The sequence below is a fragment of the Mycteria americana genome, chromosome 22 (genome assembly GCF_035582795.1).
Source record: "Mycteria americana isolate JAX WOST 10 ecotype Jacksonville Zoo and Gardens chromosome 22, USCA_MyAme_1.0, whole genome shotgun sequence".
In the NCBI taxonomy this organism is placed as follows: Eukaryota; Metazoa; Chordata; class Aves; order Ciconiiformes; family Ciconiidae; genus Mycteria; species Mycteria americana.
The window spans coordinates 1,543,528-1,564,845 of record NC_134386.1 but is presented as its reverse complement, the minus strand read 5'-3'; the positions used below and the strand labels follow the sequence as shown (position 1 = coordinate 1,564,845).

At 66.9% G+C, this 21,318-nt stretch overlaps 3 protein-coding genes across 4 annotated transcripts in view; 2 read left to right on the top strand and 1 right to left on the bottom strand.

The window, feature by feature from the left end:
- Positions 1 to 4,571: 4,571 nt before the first annotated feature.
- Positions 4,572 to 9,023, top strand: GRB7 (growth factor receptor bound protein 7). The gene is made up of 14 exons (XM_075523194.1): positions 4,572 to 4,829; positions 4,966 to 5,110; positions 5,222 to 5,378; positions 5,463 to 5,584; positions 5,700 to 5,777; positions 6,209 to 6,346; positions 6,422 to 6,532; positions 6,666 to 6,764; positions 7,613 to 7,693; positions 7,777 to 7,893; positions 7,979 to 8,039; positions 8,151 to 8,238; positions 8,635 to 8,728; positions 8,803 to 9,023. The coding sequence occupies exons 1-14, from the start codon at positions 4,684 to 4,686 to the stop codon at positions 8,947 to 8,949; spliced, it is 1,584 nt and encodes a 527-aa protein (XP_075379309.1). The 5' UTR covers positions 4,572 to 4,683; the 3' UTR covers positions 8,950 to 9,023.
- A 955-nt stretch (positions 9,024 to 9,978) lies between these two features.
- On the top strand, positions 9,979 to 12,538 carry LOC142419848 (retinol dehydrogenase 8-like). Its single transcript, XM_075523199.1, has 6 exons — positions 9,979 to 10,075; positions 10,151 to 10,312; positions 10,794 to 10,973; positions 11,047 to 11,140; positions 11,232 to 11,415; positions 12,299 to 12,538. The coding sequence occupies exons 1-6, from the start codon at positions 9,979 to 9,981 to the stop codon at positions 12,536 to 12,538; spliced, it is 957 nt and encodes a 318-aa protein (XP_075379314.1).
- Positions 12,539 to 20,348: 7,810 nt separating this feature from the next.
- IKZF3 (IKAROS family zinc finger 3) overlaps positions 20,349 to 21,318 on the bottom strand; it is a 29,533-nt gene continuing 28,563 nt past the window's right edge. For both annotated transcript variants that reach the window (XM_075523191.1, XM_075523193.1), the window contains one exon: positions 20,349 to 21,126. In XM_075523191.1, the coding sequence (XP_075379306.1) occupies positions 20,429 to 21,126 (698 nt within the window). In that variant the 3' untranslated portion in view covers positions 20,349 to 20,428. The remainder of the gene's footprint in view (positions 21,127 to 21,318) is intronic.

The following is a 21,318-nucleotide window of genomic DNA, read 5'->3' as shown; positions in this document are numbered from 1 at the left end:
CTGGCGGGAGGACCGCGCAGCGGCGGGGCCGACCCGCCCGCCGGGGCCCCACGGAGCCCGCGGCACCCGCACCGACCCCGCGGGGACCGCACCGACCCCGTGGGACCCGCACTAACCCCCGTGGGGACCGCACCGACCCCGTGGGACCCGCACCGACCCCGCGGGAGCTCTGTAGTCCCATGGGCATCCCCACAGACCCATAGGACCCCCACTGCCCCCCATGGAACCCCCACTGACACCCCACAACCCCCCCGTGGGAGCGATATAGGGCCTTGGGACACCCACAGACCCCAAGGGATCACCCACGGACCCATGGGACCCTCAGCATCCCCCACGGGGACCCCCCTGAAGCCCCTATGGGGACCTCTCTGGGGACTCTGTGGCCCCATGGAACCCCAAGCACCCCATGGAGACACCCACACCCCCTGTGGGGCCACCCACAGGCCCCACGGGGCTCCCACCGCCCCATGGAGACTCCCACAGCACCTGGGGGGACACTCATTTCCCCACGGGGTCCCCCGTAGCCCTTTGAGGACACCCACAGCCCCCATGGAGACCCCTCCCCATAGCACCCATGGGCACCCTCAAGGGACCCCACCCTCTGTCCCCTAAGGGACCCCCACAGGTGCCCCCCCATCCCATAGGGCCCCCCCCATGAGGTCCCCACAACCCCCCAGACCCCAGGGGACCCTGCCACCTGCGTGGGACCCCCACGGGACCTCCTGCACCTCATGGGGTCCCCACCTACCCCAGTCCCTGGGCTGACCCCGTGGGACACCCCCACCCCCACCCCACGGGGCCCTTCCAGCCCCCCCCCCCCCCCAAGTGGGGGGGGTCCAGGGGAGCCCCGACCCAAACCCCACAGCCTGGGGCCGAGGACCCCCCCGGGGGGGGGGCGGGGGGGCGGGCTGGGCCGTGCCGGACCCACACCCGCAGGACACCCACCCCACAGGTGCCCCCCTACCCCCAGGGATGCCTGGGTGCCCCCCCCCCCCCAGCTCTGCCCCCCTACTCCCCCCCCCCCCCCGGTTCGCTCACTCTCGGGGTCACCCCAGTGCATTGTGGGAAACTCCCCATCACCACCCCAGGGGCGTGGGATGTGGGTTTGGGGCGGGGGGCTTGGACACCCCCCCCTCACCCCCCCCCCCCCCCCCCCCGTGCTGCCGGCACGGGGCCAGGCCCAACGGCCCATCCCGGGGTCGGGGGACCGGGAGGGCACCCTTGGGTGGCACGGGGAGGGGTAAGGGTGGGGGGACACGTACCGGGGTGCCAGGCGGCCGGCCCGGGGCGGCATGATGTCAGGCGGGGGCGGGAGCTGGCGCAGGTAGATAAAGCCGGGGAGAACAGGAATCCCCGGTCCGGCGGGAGGGTGGCGGGACGCGGCGGGTGCCTGCAGGTAGGAGCGGGGCCAGGGTGGGGGCCCCCCGTGCCGCGGGGCCGCTGGCCATCCCGGGATGTCGGCCCCGTCCCACCGGCGTCATCCCAGCCCCCCGCTTGCGCCCCTGTCCCTTCCCTCCCGCCTTCCTCCCGGCTCTTCCTCCTCCTCCTCCTCCTCCTCCTCCTCTGCCGCCCCGGCACGGCCTCGCCGCTGCCGCCGCCCCACGGCCTCCGCACCCCCGGCCCGGCAGCCCCCGTGGCCCAGGGAGCCCTGGGCCACTGCCTCGGCACCCACCGGGACCCCTGCCCACAGCTGGGGGCCCTGGGACCCCATCCCATAGCCCTGGTGGCCCTGGGACCCTTCCTGTAGCCCTGGTGGCCCTTGGACCCCATCCCATAGCCCTGGTGGCCCTGGGAACCTGCCCTATAGCCCTGGTGGCCCTGGGACCCTTCCCGTAGCCCTGGTGGCCCTGGGACCCCATCCCATAGCCCTGGTGGCCCTGGGAACCTGCCCTATAGCCCTGGTGGCCCTGGGACCCTGTCCCCTAATCCTGATGGCCCCGGGATCCCATCCTATAGCCCTGGTGGCCTTGGGACCCTCTCCCCTAATCCTGGTAGCCCTTGGACTCCATCCCAAAGCCCTGGTGGCCCTGGGACCCTGTCTCCTAATCCTGCTGGCCCTTGGACTCCATCCTATAGCCCTGGTGGCCCTGGGACCCTGTCTCCTAATCCTGCTGGCCCTGGGATCCCATCCTATAGCCCTGGTGGCCCTGGGACCCCGTCTCCTAATCCTGGTGGGCCTGGGAACCTGCCCTATAACCCTGGTGGCCCTGGGACCCTTCCTGTAGCCCTGGTGGCCCTGGGACCCTCATCCCATAGCCCTGGTAGCCCCAGTCCCCCTGCCCTATAGCCCTGGTGGCCCTGGGACCCCATCCCATAGCCTCAACATCCCCCAGTCCCCCTGCCCCACATTCCTGCTGGCCCTGGGACCCCGTCCCTTAATGTTGGTGGCCCTGGGACCCTGCCCCTTAAATTGGTGGCCCTGGGACCCCGTCCCTTAATGTTGGTGGCCCTGCGGCCCTGTCCCTTAAAGCTGGTAGCCCTGGTCCCCCTGCTTCATAGCCCTGGTGGCCCTGGGGCCCAGCCCGATTGTTCTGACACCCTCCAGTCCCCCGCCCCATAACCCTGGTGGCCCTGGTCCCCTTGCCCCATAGCCCCAAGGCCCCGGTCCCCCTGTTGTGTCCCAGACCCCAGGGACACCCTGTGTCCCCCCACCGTCATCACCACCCCATCAGAGCCCCGTCACGGCCACCAGGACAGGGCTGGCGTCAGGGTGACCTGAGGCCACGGTGATGGGCTGGCAGGTTGGTGGCGGGGCTGTGCCACTGTCCCAGGGCCCCGTGGGGTCCCCATCTGTCACATCCCCTGTCAGCCCCTCCGGTGTTCCCTGTGTCGCTTCGGGTGGCCCTGTGCCGTATCCCACCGTGGCATCGGTGTCCCACGTGACCCCTGGCCGTCCCCCGTGTCCCGGGCTCACCCCGGGGCTTGGCCAGGCAGGGGGACCCCGGCCCGGCCCCTCCGGCACGGCCAAGGCGGGGGAGCGGGGACGGAGCAGAGGGTCCGTGCCAGCGGGACGTCCGGGGCAGGGATGGGGATGTGGCGGGGACAGGGATGGGACGGGGATGGCGGTGGCAGCCGCGCGATGGCATCGGTCCTGCCCGGCTACGGACTTGGGCCCCGGGCTGGCCGGGAGGCGGGGGACAGGGACGGGGACGGGGCCGGGGCCGGGCAGGAGGTCAATGATTAACCCGGCCCCGCACAGCATCGCGGGAACGGCGGGGCCCAGCATGCGCGTGCCCGCAGCCACCGAGAGCCGCCAGCGCGGCCGTGGGCGCCGCACGTGTGTTACGTGTGCCACGTGCCGGACGGCCCTGCACCGCCGTGGCCGGGCTGCGCCTGCCCCTGCCAAGCCCAGGCAACCAGCGGCGGGGCCGGCTGTGCCGAGCCATGCCGTGCCGTGCCGTGCCGTGCCGAGCTGTGCCGTGCCGAGCTGTGCCGTGCCGTGCCGTGCCGTGCCATGCCGAGCTGTGCCGTGCCGTGGCAGGGCTGGCACAGGGCCTTGCACATCCCGCAGACCCATTGCGAATCATTTTGGGGCCGAAACCGGAGCGCTGGCCGGTGTCCACGTGCCCCCCGAGCGCTGTGGCACCGCGTGGGCGCCGGCACCGAGCACCGGCGGCCGGGCGGGGCCGAGGGGTGACGCCGCAGCATGGGGGGCCATGCCGGCAGGCGGGCTCGGGGCAGTTCCCACAGCGGGCGCGGGCGCCAGCTCCCTCGCCCCCAGCCTGCCGGCGCGGCCGCCCCGGCCCAGATGCCAGCACGGTGAGGTGGAGCTGGGAGCGGCCGCCAGAACTGGTTTGGCCGGACCGGAGGAGGTGTCTGGGCTGGGCCGCCGCCACGCTCCGCTTCCTGCTCCCACTGGTGCCGCGCTCGCCCACCACAGCTCAGCCCGGCATGGCTCAGCCTGGCAAAGCTCAGCCTGGCACAGCTCAGCCCGGCACGGCTCAGCCTGGCAAAGCTCAGCCTGGCAAAGCTCAGCCCAGAACAGCTCAGCCCGGCACAGCTCAGCCCGGCACGGCTCAGCCCGGCACGGTTCAGCCCAGCAAAGCTCAGCCCGGCAAAGCTCAGCCTGGCACAGCCCAGCTCCCTTTGGCCCCATTCGGCTCAGCCCAACTCGGCTCCCCCGGCGCCAGCCCGGCTCAGTCGATGTCCCCTGGTGCCACCAGGCTCTCAGTGGTGACGTGGGGGCACTGGAGAGGGTCCCACGCGGGACGTGGTGGTTCTGGGGGGTTCTCGGTTGTCTCGTAGGGGGCTGTGCTCACCGCTGGGCTCACGCTCCTGTCCCCCAGCTCCCGCCCTGGGATGGGGATGGAGGGACCGGGACACCCCGACCCCCGGCAGCCGCGTGGGGCTCGGCCGGACCCCCACGGGGCGCGGGGGGCCGGGGGCAGGCAGGGCGGTGCTGAGTCACGGCCGCCGCGCGCTGACTCACCGCTCGTCTGGGCGCCGGCAAAACACGACCCGGGCGGGTGCCAAGGGTGGGCAGCCCCCGGCAGCGTCGTGGCGCTGGCTGGCTGCGGCGGCGGCGGCCGGCGGCGTGCGGCCCACGTGGAGCCCGGCGCGGTGCGCCCTGGGGGCTGCCCGCGTGCGGCCGCGGACCCCCAGCCCCGCCGCTCCGGGGACGAGGACCTGGAGTCTCATGCGGCGCAGGACCCACTCTCTCCCCCCCCCCCCCCAGATAATGCCATGGACGGGGGGGCTCAGCAGAGCAGCCTCCGGGAGCCCCCCGGGCCGGGCGGCGCGGAGCAGGAGGGGGTCCCCGGTGAGCGGGACGGGGGCGAGGGGCCGCCCGAGGTCAAGCGCTCCCAGCCCCTCTTCATCCACGGCAGCAGGTGGGTGGGGGACCCGGATGCCGAGGAGGGTGGGGGGACTTGGGTGGAGGGGGGGGGGGGCACAGGCCTGGGGATGGGGGGCACAGAGCCCAGTCCTGGGGGGGTCCGAGGGAGCTCAGCCCCTCTCTGCCCGCAGCCGGCAGCTGCCGGAGGAGGAGCCGCGCGCCTCGTCGCTGCCCAGCATCCCCAACCCCTTCCCCGAGCTCTGCAGCCCCTCCAACTCGCCCATCCTCAGCAGCCCCGCCCTGGGGCAGGGACCCCCCCGCGAAGGCGCCTCCCACGTGAGTCGAGGGGCGGGGGGCTGGGGAGGGGAGGGGGGGGGCTCAGCCCCCGGGGACACGGGGTCCCCCCGCGCTGGGGGCCCTGACGCCCACCCTGGCACGTGCCGGCAGGTGGTGAAGGTGTTCGGCGAGGACGGCGCGTGCCGCTCGCTGGAGGCGTCGGCGGGGACCACGGCGCGGCAGCTCTGCGAGACGCTGGTGCGCAGGACGCGGGCGCTGCAGGACCACAGCTGGGCCCTGGTCGAGCTGCACCAGCACCTGGCCCTGGGTGAGCCGCCGGCACGGCACGGCGCGGCACGGCGTGGCGCTGGGCCCCCCCCCGGCCGCCCCGCTGAGCCCCGTCCCCCCGCAGAGCGGTGCCTGGAGGACCACGAGTCGGTGGTGGAGGTGCAGAGCTCCTGGCCCCCGGGCGCCGACAGCCGCTTCGTCTTCCGCAAGAACTTCGCTAAGTACGAGCTCTTCAAGAGCAACGCGGTACGTGGCCACCGGAGCAAAGCCCACGGGGACCCGGGTGTCCCACGGGGACCCGGACGCCCCACGGGGACCCTGAGCATCCCGTGGGTGTCCCCTGACCCCCCTGTCCCCCCAGCAGTCCCTCTTCCCCGAGGTGATGGTGTCCAGCTGCCTGGAAGCGAATAAGAGCATGGCACACTCCGAGCTCATCCAGGTACGGGGCCACCGTGCCCGGCCATGCCGTGGGGACCCTGCTGTGCCATGGGGACCCCGCTGTGCCATAGGGACCCCGCTGTGCCGTGGGGACCTCGCTGTGCCATGGGGACCCTGGTGTGCCATAGGGACCCCGCTGTGCCATGGGGACCCCGCTGTGCCGTGGGGACCCTGGTGTGCCATAGGGACCCCACTGTGCCATGGGGACCCTGGTGTGCCATAGGGACCCCGCTGTGCCATGGGGACCCCGCTGTGCCATGGGGACCCTGGTGTGCCATAGGGACCCCGCTGTGCCATGGGGACCCCGCTGTGCCGTGGGGACCCTGGTGTGCCATAGGGACCCCGCTGTGCCGTGGGGACCCTGCCATGCCACGTGGACCCCACCACGCCGCGGGGACCCCGCCGTGCCCCTCAGCCCTTGTCTTCTCCCAGAACTTCCTCAACTCCGGGAGCTGCCCCGAGGTCCAGGGCTTCCTGCAGCTGCGGGAGGCCGGGCGCAAGGTCTGGAAGCGTTTCTACTTCTCCCTGCGCCGCTCGGGGCTCTACTACTCCACCAAGGGCACCTCCAAGGTGAGGGGCCGGGCGGGGGCACGGCCGGGGGGGGTGCAGCGGGACCGGCCCTGACGTCCCGTCCCCCCCCCCCAGGATCCCCGGCACCTCCAGTACTTCGCCGACCTCACCGAGTCCAACATCTACTACGTGACGCAGGGCAAGAAGCACTACGGGACGCCCACCGAGTTCGGCTTCTGCATCAAGGTGGGGATGTCGCTGCCCGGCTGGGGGGGCCCGGGCTCCCGTCCCTTCTGCGCGCCTTCGCCTGCCGAGGGGTCTCTACCCCCCCGGGAGCCGGTCGGGGCTGCCCCGTGATGGCTCCGGCCTCTCCCCGCAGCCCTACAAGGTGCGGAGCGGCGTGAAGGGCCTGAAGCTGCTCTGCAGCGAGGACGAGCAGAGCCGGAGCTGCTGGATGGCGGCTTTCCGCCTCTTCAAGGTGGGCCCCGGCCCCGCCGGGGTGCGACCGGTCCCCGTGCCAGGGGGGGCGCGGGGGGGATGCTCACGTCCCTGTGCTGGGGGGTGCCAGAGGGATGGCCCCATCCCTTGTGCCAGAATAGATGCAGGATGGGTGTCCCCATCCCCATGCAGAGTAGATGTAGATGTCCCCATCCCCAAGCCGGGAGGATGCGGAGGTCCCCGTCCCCAAGCTGGGAGGATGTAGAGGTTCCCATCCCCAAACTGGGAGGATGTGGAGGTCCCCGTCCCCAAGCTGGGATGATGCGGAGGTCCCTGTCCCCAAGCTGGGAGGATGTGGAGGTTCCCATCCCCAAACTGGGAGGATGCAGAGGTCCCCGTCCCCAAGCTGGGAGGATGTGGAGGTTCCCATCCCCAAACTGGGAGGATGCAGAGGTCCCTGTCCCCAAACCAGGAGGATGTGGAGGTTCCCGTCCCCAAACCAGGAGGATGTGGAGGTCCCCATCCCCATACTGGGAGGATGCAGAAGTCCCTGTCCCCAAGCTGGGAGGATGTGGAGGTTCCCATCCCCAAACTGGGAGGATACAGAGGTCCCTGTCCCCAAGCTGGGAGGATGCGGAGGTCCCTGTCCCCAAGCTGGGAGGATGTGGAGGTTCCCATCCCCAAACTGGGAGGATACAGAGGTCCCTGTCCCCAAGCTGGGAGGATGCAGAGGTCCCTGTCCCCAAGCTGGGAGGATGCGGAGGTCCCCATCCCCAAGCTGGGAGGATGCGGAGGTCCCCGTCCCCACACCAGGCGGGCGCTTCCCCACCCCGCTGCGGGACGGAGGCCCCACAGGACCCCCCCAGCTCACAGGGCTGTTCCTCCCAGTACGGCATGCAGCTCTACCGCAACTACCAGCAAGCGCAGGCGCGGCTGAGCCAGCCCCCCTGGATCGGCCCCACGCCCCTGGTGAGTGCTGCCCCCCCCCGCAGCCCCCCCCCCCCCCGCAGGGAGCCCCCTGGTCACCCCCCCGCTCTCGCCGTCCCCTGCAGCGAAGCGTCTCGGACAACGCGCTGGTGGCCATGGACTTCTCGGGGTGCACGGGCCGGGTGATCGAGAACCCCAGCGAGGTGCTGACAGTGGCCCTGGAGGAGGCACAGGCCTGGAGGGTGAGTTGGGGTGCAGGGGTACGGGGGGGGGGGGGGGTCCCCCCCAAGCCCACCCTAACGCCCGCTCCTCGCTTTGCACGGCCAGAAGAAGACGACGCACCGGTACAGCCTGCCGGCAGCCTGCCAGAGCTCCCCGCTCAGCGCCGGTGAGCAGCACCCGGCAGCGGGGTCCCATCCGGCAGAGCCGGCTTGTGCCGAGGGGGGGTCCCTGCCCCGGGCGGGGGTTCCCCCCAGGCCTGACGCCCGTCTCCCTGCAGCCATCCACTGCACCCAGCCCTGGTTCCACGGGCGCATCTCCCGGGAGGACACCCAGCAGCTTATCGGCCGTCAGGGCTTGGTGGACGGGTATGGGGGGCCCAGGGGGGGTCGAGGTCCCCGGGGCTCACGGGGAGGGACATGGGACCCCTGGTGGGTACATGGCCCCAGGGGTTACAGGGCCCTACGGTTCAGGGACCCCTACGGTTCTCAGGACCCCTGGGAGATGGGGGGAGACTTGCCGGGGGGGGGGGGGGGGATGGGATCCCAGGGGGGTTGGGACCCCCCAGGGTTGGCAGGGGATCTGCAGCCCCCAGGGGCACGGGAGCCTGGGGGTTGTGGGTGGGGGGACAGGACCCCGGGGCTCCCAGGGGGATACGGGACCCCAGGGCTTGGGGGGTACCTGGGACCCCGGGGGTGACACAGGGACAGCAGAGGGTGCCCGGCGCCAGCGGTGACACCCCCCCCCCCCCCCGGGGCTCGCAGCGTCTTCCTGGTGCGGGAGAGCCAGCGCAACCCCAAGGGCTTCGTCCTGTCCCTGTGCCACCTGCAGAAAGTCAAACACTATCTCATCCTGCCGGTGAGTGCCGGCGGCGGGGGCCGGGGGGCCGGGGGGGCCGGGGGTGCGAGGGCCTGAGCCGTGTCCCCCGGCAGAGCGAGGAGGAGGGACGGCTCTACTTCACCATGGACGACGGGCAGACCCGCTTCGCCGACCTCATCCAGCTCGTGGAGTTTCACCAGATCAACCGCGGCATCCTGCCCTGCAAGCTGCGGCACTACTGCACCTGCGTGGCCCTCTGAGCCTGGCACCGCTGGCACCGTGTAGCGTGGCCAGCACGGCACGGCACGGCTTGGCACAGCCTGGCACCGCTGGAACGGCTCGGCACAACCCGGCACCGCCGGCGTGGCACGGCTTGGCACAGCCCGGCACTGCCGGCACGGCTTGGCACAGTCTGGCACGGCGTGGCACAGCCTGGCACTGCCGGCACGGCTTGGCACAGTCTGGCACGGCTTGGCACAGCCCGGCACTGCCGGCACGGCTTGGCACAGTCTGGCACGGCTTGGCACAGCCTGGCACTGCCGGCACGGCTTGGCACAATCTGGCACGGCTTGGGACAGCCCGGCACGGGGCGGCAGGATTGGGGCCAGCTCGGCGCAGCAAGCACAGGGTCGAGGACGGCTCCTCCACCGCCAGCCGCCCGCCCTGCGCCCCGGGTAGCGGCTCTGCCCGCGGGGTCCCGGGGTGCCGGCGCCACCGGACCCCCCCCACTCAAGCACTTTCTCCCTCCCCCCCCGCAGCACCGGCCCCGAGTGGCCCCGAGTGGCCCCGAGTGGCCCCGCGGGGCCCCGGCACTCCTCACCCCTGGGCCAGGTGGGCTGGGGGTCCCCAGCCCCAGGAGCGGGGTCCTGGGGGGGTGGGGGGGGGACACCCACCGCCGCGTCCCCCACGTCCCTGCGAGGCCAGTCGAACTGTGACGTGTTTTATACCGATGAGAATAAAGGTTATTTTTTCAGAGCTCCCGCCTCGCCCCCTCTAAAGGAAAAGCCGGGGCGCTGGGGGGGGGGGGTCCGTCCCCACAGCCCCCCGCTGCCGGCAGACGCGCGGCTGGCGGTGTCCCCGCGTCCTGCCGTGTCCCCGCGGCGCCCCGGGTCCCGCACAAAGGCCCCTCTGTGCGCTCTGGGCACCACGTGCGGCTCAGCCACGTGGCCGCCGGCAAATCCCGGTGGGATTAGCGGAGGGGGGGATTAAGGGCCTGGATTTGGGGGGGCTGGGGCCACGCCGGCTGCTGTTAAAGGCAGGGGGCCGTGGAGCGGGGCCGCAGCTGTGCCATGGCTCCCAAGACGGTGCTGATCACCGGCTGCTCCTCCGGCATCGGGCTGGCGCTGGCCGTCCGGCTGGCGCGGGACAAGCAGCGCCGCTTCCGAGGTGAGCGAGGCGGGGGGACCCCCCCTCTATTCCCGGGGGAGACCCCGCGTGGGGCTGAGCCGCCTCTGCCCCCAGTCATCGCCACCATGAGGAACGTGGGCAGGAGCGGGGCGCTGGCGGCGGCGGCGGGGCCGGCGCTGGGCCGGACGCTGGAGATCAAGCAGCTGGACGTGTGCGACGAGGGCTCCATCCGCGCCTGCCTCGACAGCATCCCTGGGCGCCACGTCGACGTCCTGGGTGAGCCCCGGGACCCCCCGCCACCGCGTCCCCGTGGTGCCCTGCGTCAGGGAGCCCTGGGCCAGGGACCCTCTGTGCTGGGGACGCCCGGTGCACCGGGGACCCCCTGCACCGGGGACCCTCCGTGTGCCAGGGGTCCCCCGTGCGCTGGGCACTGTCCGTGCCGAGCACGTCCCATGCTGGGGACCCTCCGTGCCGCCAGTGCTGGGGACCCGCCAGGTCAGGGACACCCTGTGCGCCAGGGACACCCTGACCCCATGCACCGGGGACCCTCCGTGCCAGGGACACCCTGCACCGGGGACCCTCTGTGCACTGGGGACCCCCCGTGCTGGGGACAGCAGGGACGCTCCACACCCAGGGCATCCCACGCTGGGGACCCTCCCCGCACCGGGGACCCTCTGTGCACCGGGGACCCTCTGAGCACGGGGCACGGGACCCCCCCCGCAACAGGGGACACCGCGCTGACGCCCTGTGCCCGCAGTCAGCAACGCCGGGGTGGGCATGGCGGGGCCGCTGGAGTGCCAGAGCCTGGCGGCCATGCAGAGCCTCATGGACACCAACTTCTTCGGCCTCGTCCGCCTGGTGAAGGAGGTGCTGCCCGACATGAAGCGACGCCGCGGGGGCCACATCGTGGTCATCAGCAGCATCATGGGCCTGCAGGGTAGGGGGGGACGGGGTGTCCCGGCGGGACCGGCCCCCCCGCCGGCCCTGACCGGGACCCCCTGCCCGTCCAGGCATCGTCTTCAACGACGTCTACGCGGCCTCCAAGTTCGCGGTGGAGGGTTTCTGCGAGAGCCTGGTGGTGCAGGCGCTGCGCTTCAACGTGGCGTGAGTGCCAGGGGCTGGCGGCCGGCGCGGCCCCCCGGGGCGGGGGAGTCGGGGGGGTGCCGGGGTCCCCAGCACCCCCGTCCCCGGGCAGGATCAGCCTGGTGGAGCCGGGGCCGGTGATGACGGAGTTCGAGGCAAAGGTGTACGAGGAAGCCAAACGTGCCGACTACTCGCGGACGGACCCCGAGACGGCCGACATCTTCACCAACCTCTACCTGAGGAACTCCAAGGACGTCTTCGCCAGCCTGGGCCAGACCCCCGAGGACATCGCGGAGGTGACGGGCGGGCGGGTGGCCCCGCCGGGCTGGGGGCTGCCCTCTTCCCACCACCCCCTGCCTGGCAGCCCCTGGCTGGGCTGGGCTGGGCTGGGCTGGGCTGGGCTCTTTAGAGAAGCCTCAATTAGCCCTAACGAGGAGCAGCGACCCCCGGCCAGCACCAGGGCAGGGGCCCTGCCCTGACAACTCCTTCCCGCCCGAGCTCCATCCTGATGGGGCTGAGCCTGGCTGGGAACAGGGATGGGGATGGGCATGGGGATGGGATGGGACGGGGATGGGATTGGGATGGGATTGGGATGGGATGGGGATGGGATGGGACGGGGATGGGATGGGGATGGGGATGGGATGGGATGGGATAGGATGGGATGGGATGGGATGGGGATGGGATTGGGAAGGGATGGGATGGGATGGGATGGGGATGGGATGGGGATGGGATGGGGATGGGGATGGGATGGGATGGGATGGGGATGGGATGGGGAAGGGATGGGATGGGATGGGGATGGGGCAGGGATGGGATTGGGATTGGGATTGGGATGGGATGGGGATTGGGATTGGGATGGGATGGGGATTGGATGGGGATGGGATGGGATTGGGATGGGATTGGGATGGGATTGGGATGGGGATGGGATGGGGATTGGGATTGGGATGGGATGGGGATGGGATGGGATGGGGATGGGATGGGAAGGGGGTGGGGATGGGGTAGGATTGGCTGGGGTTGAGGATGCGATGGGGTAGGATGGGGATGGGGATGGGAAGGGGAGGGGATGGGGATGCAGTGAAAACGGGGACGGGAATGGGATGGAAATGGGAATGGGGACGGAGACAGGATGGGGATGAGGCAGGGACAGGGACAGGAAGGGGACAGTAACATCCCCACGTGCAGCACACACTGCGGGTGATAGAGGCGGCCCGCCCGCCCTTCCGGCACCAGACCAACGCGGCGTACACGCCGATGGCCGCGCTGAAGCACGCTGACCCCAGCGGTGCCCTCATGACCGACGCTTTCTACAAGCTAGTGTTCAAGTACGACGCGGTGCTGCGGCTCAGCCTCCGTGCCATCCGCCTGCTCCGCTGGAAGGCCCAGAAGGTCAAGGAGGGTGCCCGGCTGCTGGGCTTCAAATAGCCCCCGCGGGCCCCCGGCAGCTCAGGGCACCGTGCCAGCGCAGCCGCCCGGGCACCCGGCTCACCTCGGGGGGCAGCTCGGAGGTGGGGGGCGAGCGGGGCCGGGACCCGCGCTGGGTTTCGCTTCCTGCTCCCGGCCCGAAATAGCGCCCGCCGCCGCTGTATTAAAATCGGGAGTGGTATTTTTAACCAGCGCCGGGTGAAAAAGCAGAGCGGCTTCCTCCGAGAGTGCAGCGGCCGTGACGGGGCTGGGAAGGGCTGGCAGCTGCCCCCCACCTGCCTCCCGCTCCCGGGGGGCACCCGCCCCCCCCCCCCCGGCCCCCTGCACCCGTGGGCATGCAGCACCCCGGGGCCCTGGCCTGGTCCCCCCTGGGTGCCAGCGACGGCTCTGTCCCCTTCCCCCCAGGCTCCGCTGCGGGGTCGGCAGTGCCCCATGGTGTGGGGGTCCCGCACGATGGACCGTGTCACCCCCCCTCCGGCACCGAGCCCGGTGGCACTGGGGCAGCACGAGGGGCTACAGGGCACCGCGCCGGCAGCTTGGCTGCAGCGCTGGGTGCGGAGGGTGCAGGAGGTGGTGCAGGGACGGGAGCAGGGTGCAAAGGGTGCGCGGTGCGTTCAGAGGGTGCATGGGGGGTGCGCGGGGGGTGCAAAGGGGCTGCAGGGACTGGTGCAGAGTGGTTGCGGGTTGCACGGTGAAAGGCTGGGTGCAGGGTGCAGGGCTGCCGGGTGCAGGGCTGCCGGGTGCAGGGTGGGTGCAGGGGTGCGGCGTGCATGGTGGGTGCAGGAGGGGTGCAGGTCAGGCACCAGGAGCAGGCTCGTCAGGGGGACCCCAGCACCCTGCGCTGCCCTGGGGGCTCCCCTCCAGCTTGGGGGGGTGATGGCGGCGGGGGGGGGGGGGGGTGCAGCCTGTGCCGCCCCCCGGGCTGGGCGCAGGGTTCTCGCGTGTGGGCGCCTGGCGTGACTGCGCCCGGGAGGTGAGAGCAGGGGAAAACCGCAGGGAGGCCCGGCATGATTCAACGCCGCGGGGCCGTTTCTCAGAAACCTTCCTGGCTCCCACCGCGCTTCCCGGTGCGGCTGCACCGGAGCCAGGGACGCCCCGTGGCTTCACCGGCGCCCAGGATGGAGGGTGCAGGGATGCACGTGTGGCATGGATGCGGGGTCCCCGGTGCGGCCCCCCCCCCCCCCCCAAAACCCCTGCCAGGACCCCCAGCCCCACGTGCGAGGGGCTGGATGGTGGCTGCGGCACCGTGCACCAGCCCGTGCCACGCACGCGGCCTCCCCGGGCCTGGCCGGCTCCAGGAACCTTGGGGACAGGATGAGGTGGGGGGGAAGAGGAAATATTTTTGCGTTATCCCCCCTTCTCGCACGAGTTAATGGCAAAGAGGCGGGGGGGGGGGGGGGGGGACTGCGGCACCGGGGCTATGGCAACGGCGCAGCACCTGTGGGACGTGCAGGGGTGACATCAAAGCGGCGGTGGAGACGCAGCCTTCCCCCCCTGCTGCGGTTTCTGCAGATTTGACTAACTTTCTCCGCTCCGGGGGGCAGGGATGGGGGGGCTGCGCCCGGCCCTGGGGAGCAACAAAGTCGGGGGGGGGCCCCGGCTGTGGCTCAGCCCCCCTGGCACGGAGCCACAGCCATGGGAAACGGGGCCAAGGGAGGCCAGGACCCCCCCGGACACCCCCAGCCCCACGGTGTCCCCCAGTCCCCAGGGAAGCAGCCGGGGGAAGCGGGGGGGGGTGCGGGGGGGGGGGCAGGATCGTCCCCAACACTCACTGCAGAGCAGGGGGGCAGTGGGCGTCCGGGGACAGCGGCCCGGCCACGGCCCCAGCCCTGCTCACAGCCCACCTCAGCGACGCCCGCCGTGGGAAGGGGGTCCCAGGCAAAGCCAGGCGGGGGGAAACAGGGAGCTGCTGTGGCCCGGGCTGGGGGGGGGGGCTCCTCCATCGGTGGGGGGCACCTGGGCCGTGCTTACGGCCGAGGAGCGTCACCTCCAGCCTGGGAGCGTCCTCCCTGGTCGTGGAGCACCATTGCAGAGCCCAGGAGCGTCATCCCCGTCCCACCCTTCGCCGCAGCCTCGCCGGGTGCCAGGGTGGAGGCTCTGCCCAAGGGGCCGAAGCCGCCGGGGTCGGAAGCAGGTTCTTCTAAAAACAACCGTCTGCCGGGACTTTCCTTTCCCCGGCGAGCCTGCATGTGACAATTGTCAGCCGCTCCCCGCGCTCTCGCTCCCCCGAGGATTTTGCTCACCGCCCAGGTGCGCCGGCTTGCTGCGATGCAAATGTGGTGCCAGATATAACCCCGCCGGAGGGAATGGCTGGGTGGCGCGGGAGCGTGCGGCTCCCCGGGGGCTTCACTTCCCTCCTGGCAAAGCGAGGGGGGCATCGGGCGTGACGTGAACCTGCTGCCCCCGCCGTGGTGCCCCGGTGACAGCCGCGACCCCGTCCCAGCTTTGCTGCCCGCACCCGCGTGTCCCGCGGGGCGCGCGGGCGGGAGCCCCGGGGCCGCAAAGCTCCCCCTCGGCGACGCCAGCGTCGGGCACGCGGCTCCGCGCGGGGGGCGCTTGCGAGGCCCCCGTCCCGCCGTCGCTCGGCCCCCCGGGGAAGCGCGGAGGCGGCCCCGTGCCCCGCTCGCACTTCGCCCCCCGGTTTTTTGGGGGCAGCCGGAACCCTGCACCCTCCCGGGGACGGCGGGGGCCTGGCAGAGCCACCCAGCCCACGCGGAGGACTGCGAAACGCCGGCGGGTCCTCGGCGGGACGGCACGGAGGAGCGTGACTCAGTGAAAGGCTGGAGAATTGGGACAAGGAGGAGGTGGCGGCGGTGACTCAGTCCTCCCTCACCCGCTCTCCTCCCGGCACCGCTGGTCTTCGGGCGCCGGACCGCTCCCCGAGGGGCAGCAGGAGCCGGCTGGGATGCTCGGAGGAGGCAGCTCAGCGGCCGGCAGAGTTTTATAGGATTTTTCGTGCGTTACAAAGCGTGTTTCAACAGGACGGGGGAAGAGAGTTCCTCTCTGCTCTATCATAATTACAGCATATCAGCAGATAAGGATCTCTCTGTCATAACACCAACTGAACGTTTTTGTAAGCCTGGTGCTTTAAAGGGGTTTTGGTTCCAGGCAGAAGAGGGCTGAGGGGTTTTTTAGCATCAAAACAGCTCTCGTTCAGGGAAACGCCAGGCCGGGGATCCGCCGCGGGATCCGCCGCCCCGTGCCCCCTCGGCTGGCCCGGGGCTGCGAGCGCTGGCAGGGTTTCACCCCGTCCTTCAGAGTTACCTGGCAGCGTCACGGCGAGGGCAAAATAACTCTTGGCGCTTGCGTTTCACCCGGGCTAGGAAGGAAGTGAAGGTAAAAGAAAAAAAGGATCCTCTGACTTTCTGGTTTTGGTTGGTTTTTTTTTTTTTTCTTTTCTGTGTTTCAAGGGTGTCCAGCTTCTTGTGGTAGAAGGTGTCAGGAGAGTATGAAATAAGTGCGAACAACGTCAACCTGCTGAAACAGGTGCTAAAAAAGGGCTGCGGGAGGGTTGGCGTGAGCCTTCACCTTCCCCGCCTGCCGGGATGTTTCCGTCTGACTGATGTGCTCCGGCACGGTGGGCGCAGCCCCCGTCACCCCACGGAAACCCCGAGCCCACCCCGCGCCAGCTGGAGCAGCCGTGCTTCGAGCGCGTCCCGGAGCGGGTCCAGGCACGTGGGGCTGAGCGTCGCCTTCACCCCACGCTTCTGCAGGGGGAGCAGACCCGTCCCCGCGCAGATGACGGGGGACGCCGGCAAGCGCTACAGGCCTTGCCGGGAGGAGCGGCAAGAGCCTGGCTGCCTGGGGAGGAATTTGAGGGGCGCGTGCCCCTTCCACCGTCCCCTTCCCGAACGCTCCTCTCCCCCGCGCTGCCTGCAAGGGGGACGCCCTGCGTGCCTGCGAGAGGGCAGCGTCGCTCGCGCACGCCCGGCATCACCTGCAGACGCCCTGGGATCCCAGGCGCAAACCCGGCCGCAAGCATTTGCCAGCGCGGCGGCTCAGCACCCGGGCCGAGGCCACCGCCGACGCGCACGTCAGGGCTCCTCGCTCCTCCGCACTTCTACCGGAGCCCGGTTTCGCTATGACTGTGCTCGGTAACACCAGGGCGAGGAGGACGGCGCTTCGTGACACATCACGTCACAAGGAGCGAGTCCCGAGGCCGGGAGCGGCTGTCCGCCCGCACGCCCGGGCAGGCGCCCAGGGCATCCCGCGGGAATCGCTTCTGCTCTACCGGGGCGGATTCGGGCCGTTCCCCCCCCCCCGAACGCTTGTCCTGAGCTTGCCGGGGAGACTAGGGGAGGCGGCGGCAGCCCCAGGTCAGAGAAGGGCACGTCTCCTTCAAGCATATCGTTCATCTATTAACCAAAACTAAAGACCGCTACCCTTTTTCAGCAGTTAGAGGAGCAGACTGCATTATCTTTCAATCTCAGAGCGTATCAGCACTCCACCGAGTAACTAGTCGGTGTTCTGCTAACCACAGCCATCGCCATCAGCTCGGCAGCCCCGAGTGGCGGCACCACGGCTCCGGGCCGGTCACAGGTTCCATCCTATCTTTGCCATTTACAGATCCCAGAGGCGAGCGACGCGAGCAGCTCCAGCCCCGGCACTCCGGGCCTGCTCCCCCGAGCTCGCTCCTGCTCGTCGGCCAGCGCTTGCAGTTCACTTTCCAGCTCTGAGCGTCGCGATCGCCTCTGCTTTCACGGCTGTGAGGAATGAGCTTTGGCGTGGGAGAGCAGTGAAGCACAGCGCAGCACCCAGGGTCCCTTCAACCATTACGTACATGAGAGTTTATTGAAATTTTTAAAAAATGCAATACAATTTTAAGCACGAGAGGCTCATTTCTTAATGCTAAAAGCCAGTTTCCTGAGCCTCCTCGGTGCTGCCTGCTGTTTAGGTGTAATTCAGCAGTAAATAAAGAAACCAAGTGAGACAGACGAAACAGCTGGCTGGAGCGCGTTCAAAGAGAACAGCCCAAACAGGAATTTGTTTCGTACCAAAATAACCAAACCAGGAGCAGAACAAATCAGGCTCACAACAAATACCAGCGGTTTTTTTCCCCCCTCCGTTTTCCCAGATGAGGCGATTTGCAAAGCTCCTCTGAGCTCAGAGACCTGCCCGAGACCCAGCGCAGCCCTTCGACGGACCGGCACGGCCCAATGGGTCTCCTGCCTCCCACGCCAGCGCGGCCGGGGCTCGGCCCACGAGGGAGGGGGCTGGGGGCAGCGCCGCAGGGTGGGCTCTGCTGCACCAGCGGGGTCCCCTGACGCCAAGGGGGGCACGCAGAGGGGGCTGATCCCGGCAGCGCACGGGGCTGGCGGGTCCAGCTCTCCAGCCCTGCTCCCAGGACACAGCTAAGGCAGGTTCCGGCCCCGGTTCGGGGAGTCGCAGACAGACGCTTGGCGAGCATCACACAGCAGATAAACATAAAAATATAGATATATTTTAATAAACGACTGGGTTGAAATTCCACAACATGGGACTGTTCAACAGCAGAGCTGTAACGAGGTTACCGCTCGTCAACTCCCGACAGACCAGGGAACTTCTTTTGGTTCAGCCTATCTGGAAATCACGACTCTGCCCGAGCAGCAGCGGGAAAATGGTGCCGTCTAGGCCAGAGGCTGCGAAAACCTCCCTCCTTCCTTTCAAAAACCTGGCAGCATTGCTCACGCTGAGCTGCTGAGAGGCGCAGCGGTTGATTGCTCACCTTATCTGGGAAGCAAGGGTAGGTGGCTGAAGCCCTGCCTGGCGGTAAGTGAAGAGTGGGAGAGTAATCTGAAGAGTGTTTTCAAGGATTCGGTAGCGGCGTAAGAAAGAAACCGGGGCTGCTGCGTGACACACATTCAGCAATCTGAGGAGCTTCCTGTGCAAACGACAAGTTACGTTTTACTATGCGTAATCTTATTCATTTCTGTTGAACCGTGAGGAGCATCTTCATCAGCCACGACGTGTGTGTAACTCAGTCGCTTCCCCCACGAAAACGCAGCAGGAGAGATGGAGTTATCGAACGATTTACACTAACTGAGGCGGGAATTGGCTGAAGCCTCTCCAAGTCCAGGCTGCTGCCCAGAAGGCAGTCCTCAGACGATCGGGGTAAGCCCTTGGTGGAACCGCAGCCTCGCTCGCAGAAGGATCGTTTGTCACGCCATGACAATGGGCATTCGTCGGGGAAAACCACCGTCCACCCGCTCACTGTACGTGCCTCATGATGGGAAACTGGTCACGGGAAAAGATCCTACACCTCTTTTATAACTACGCATGTAACATCACGCAAGGTAGCAAAAGAGTTCTCCTCATCCCCAGCGATAAGCAGGATCTAGGATCTAGCACTTCTACAGCATTTTAGACACTCAAGCACCCTGCAGAGTAATTTATCCTTCTTCAGACATACACTTATTGGGAAAAATGACTATAATTTTCGTTTTCACACCTTAAAATTCAGGGAGGGAGAAAGTATTTGAGCCAAAAGAGTGAGCCCAGGTCTGAGGGAGGAAAGAAAGGCGGCAGTTCTTGATGCTCGGCACTCCACCTAGGCCTCTGTGCCCCAGCCTTCCCTCACAGAAACCGATGGATCACCACGGATATTGGCACGGCAACAGTGAAAAAGTACAAAAGCAATTTAGATATCAAACCACCCAATGGATGCAAAAAATCCGTCAGAACACACCTAACTCTACATTATCCAAAAATACTTTGCAAAGAATAAACATTCACTCAGCAAAATTGTTATCAAATTCATATCTTCAGCACAGTGACTAATAATACAGCTGCAGAGCAATGATTAGATTAAAAGAACTATTTTAAAAACCAGCTTCAAAGTAATGGTAAATACTCATTTTGCAAAACAGCACATTTCACTCCGAGGGATATCCCCACGTAAAACCAGACAGTGTGACTGAGCTGTCAGCTCCCACACATTCATCTATGCAGATTCTCACGGTGTCTGCTGCCAGGACAGGGTGACTCCCGCTCCGAGACCAACACCTTCCGCCATCCGCCGGGACGTTGCGTGCCGGGGCTGGCTGCGGGCTGGACGGCACGGCCGCGGGTTCTGCTGCTGGAGCTAAGCAGGGGCAAGGCGGGGGCACAACGCACAGCGTAGTTTCGTCCTCGCTCTTGGCACCCATCGGAAAGGAGGACTTTCCATCAATGAAAATCAGGATTTCCCCCAGACCGCATGGATGAGCCAGTCAGTGACCTCACTGGGTATCCCAAAAATGCACACCGTGAAAAAAACCCAACCCCAAAATAGGTCTCATTTCTTATATTGCTGTTACCGAGCAAGATGCACGTGGGAGTGACTTTAAAGAAAGTGAACAGAGGGGTAAGAAAAATGAAAGTGTGGTGGGGCCACATGCTCTGTAAGACTTAGGGGAAAACCTTTAAAGAGGAATTAATAATCCCTCCCAGAGGCGCGTTCTCCTTCTTTCGGTGATTAGCCATTTGAAGACCATCGGGACTGTAACAGCTAGAAAAAGCTCCTCCTCCTATATACTTCTGACTATACATCTGACCAAGCAGGGAAACTGGCAGCAGGGCATAAAAACCTTTTGCGCTGAGTTAAAGCATACATTATAAAAACAAATGCACATTAAAAAATGAAAACATCTTAAATGGCTCTTAATTTTCACAAAAATAAAGTTCGTATAAAAAGCGGTCTCTGCTCCTGGTATTTTGTACAGTACCACTCACCACAGCAGCTAGGCATAAATGCTACAGAACACGGAATTATTTGTAAAAAAAAATTTAAAAAGTGTCACCTCCCTGTGACACTCATTTAAGAACTGGCATAGAAAAATACTCAAGGAATTTCTTTATACTAATTAAAAACCAAACAAACAAGCCTTCCCTCCGATCTAAAACAAAGCCTTTGACCTTGGAAAACCAGTCCTTTTATTTGAGTACTACTCTGTGCTCCCCTCGTGCTATGTGCGAGGAAAATTCGTATCGGTCATGGCTTCTGTACCCGCAGACGTTGCACTCGAAGGGATCGCGGAACCCGTGGCAGCCCATGTGGATGGTGAACATCACATAATCCAAAAAGAGGACGCGGCAATGGTCACACCGGTAGACCCCGATGGCTTCCCCTTCCTTGTTGATGACCTTAAAGGCATCGCGTGGGCATATGGCAGGTGGCTTGATTATGTCATATGGCCTCGGGAAATCCTTCAGGGACTGGAGGCCGTTGCGGGCCTGAGTGGGGATCACCTGGCTTTGATGGAAGGTGGGATTCTGCCGCTCCTCGTGGTTGCTGTCAGTGTCTGTGGAGTCTTGGCCGCTGTTGTTTGGGGAAAGGCCTCTGTCGGAAGACAGGCTTTTGTCCCTTAGGTGGCTCTTCTCTGCCTCCTGCGAGTTGCCGTTCGGCACATCGGTGCGGGTCAGCGGTATGGGGTACAGACTGCTTATGACGGGGACCATTTCGGAGGTGGGAGCTGGTGGCGTCTGCACAAGAGGGCGCAAGGCTTCAGCCCCAAGGTAGGTGATGGCATTGTTTATGGCCTGGTCCATCATGCGTCCTTGCATTATGTCGCCTTCCTTTTCGTACATGAAACTTGAATTATAATTAACATCAAAACTATGTCGTTTCTCACCTGCAAGAGAGGAGAGGTATTGAATTACCTGGCTGGGTAAAGAAGTATTTAAACTCCGTGATGCCTTTTCTAAATGGCAGTAGTCTCTGGGAAGTAGAGAGGCATGAAATGTTCTCTGCGGAAAGAGGCCGTTCATATACACAAGTAGCTTTTTGGTGGGGGTTTTTTGGGGGGTTTTGTTATTTGTTTTTT

What these genes read in the sequence shown, in the direction of transcription:
- GRB7 (XM_075523194.1), top strand. Translation starts at nt 4,684, where the DNA reads ATGGACGGGGGGGCTCAGCAGAGCAGCCTCCGGGAGCCCCCCGGGCCG. An exon ending in CTCTTCATCCACGGCAGCAG is followed by an intron (nt 4,830 to 4,965) that starts GTGGGTGGGGGA and finishes CTCTGCCCGCAG; the next exon opens with CCGGCAGCTGCCGGAGGAGG. An exon ending in AGTTCGGCTTCTGCATCAAG is followed by an intron (nt 6,533 to 6,665) that starts GTGGGGATGTCG and finishes CTCTCCCCGCAG; the next exon opens with CCCTACAAGGTGCGGAGCGG.
- LOC142419848 (XM_075523199.1), top strand. Translation starts at nt 9,979, where the DNA reads ATGGCTCCCAAGACGGTGCTGATCACCGGCTGCTCCTCCGGCATCGGG. An exon ending in GCGCCACGTCGACGTCCTGG is followed by an intron (nt 10,313 to 10,793) that starts GTGAGCCCCGGG and finishes CTGTGCCCGCAG; the next exon opens with TCAGCAACGCCGGGGTGGGC. An exon ending in CCCCCGAGGACATCGCGGAG is followed by an intron (nt 11,416 to 12,298) that starts GTGACGGGCGGG and finishes CCCCACGTGCAG; the next exon opens with CACACACTGCGGGTGATAGA.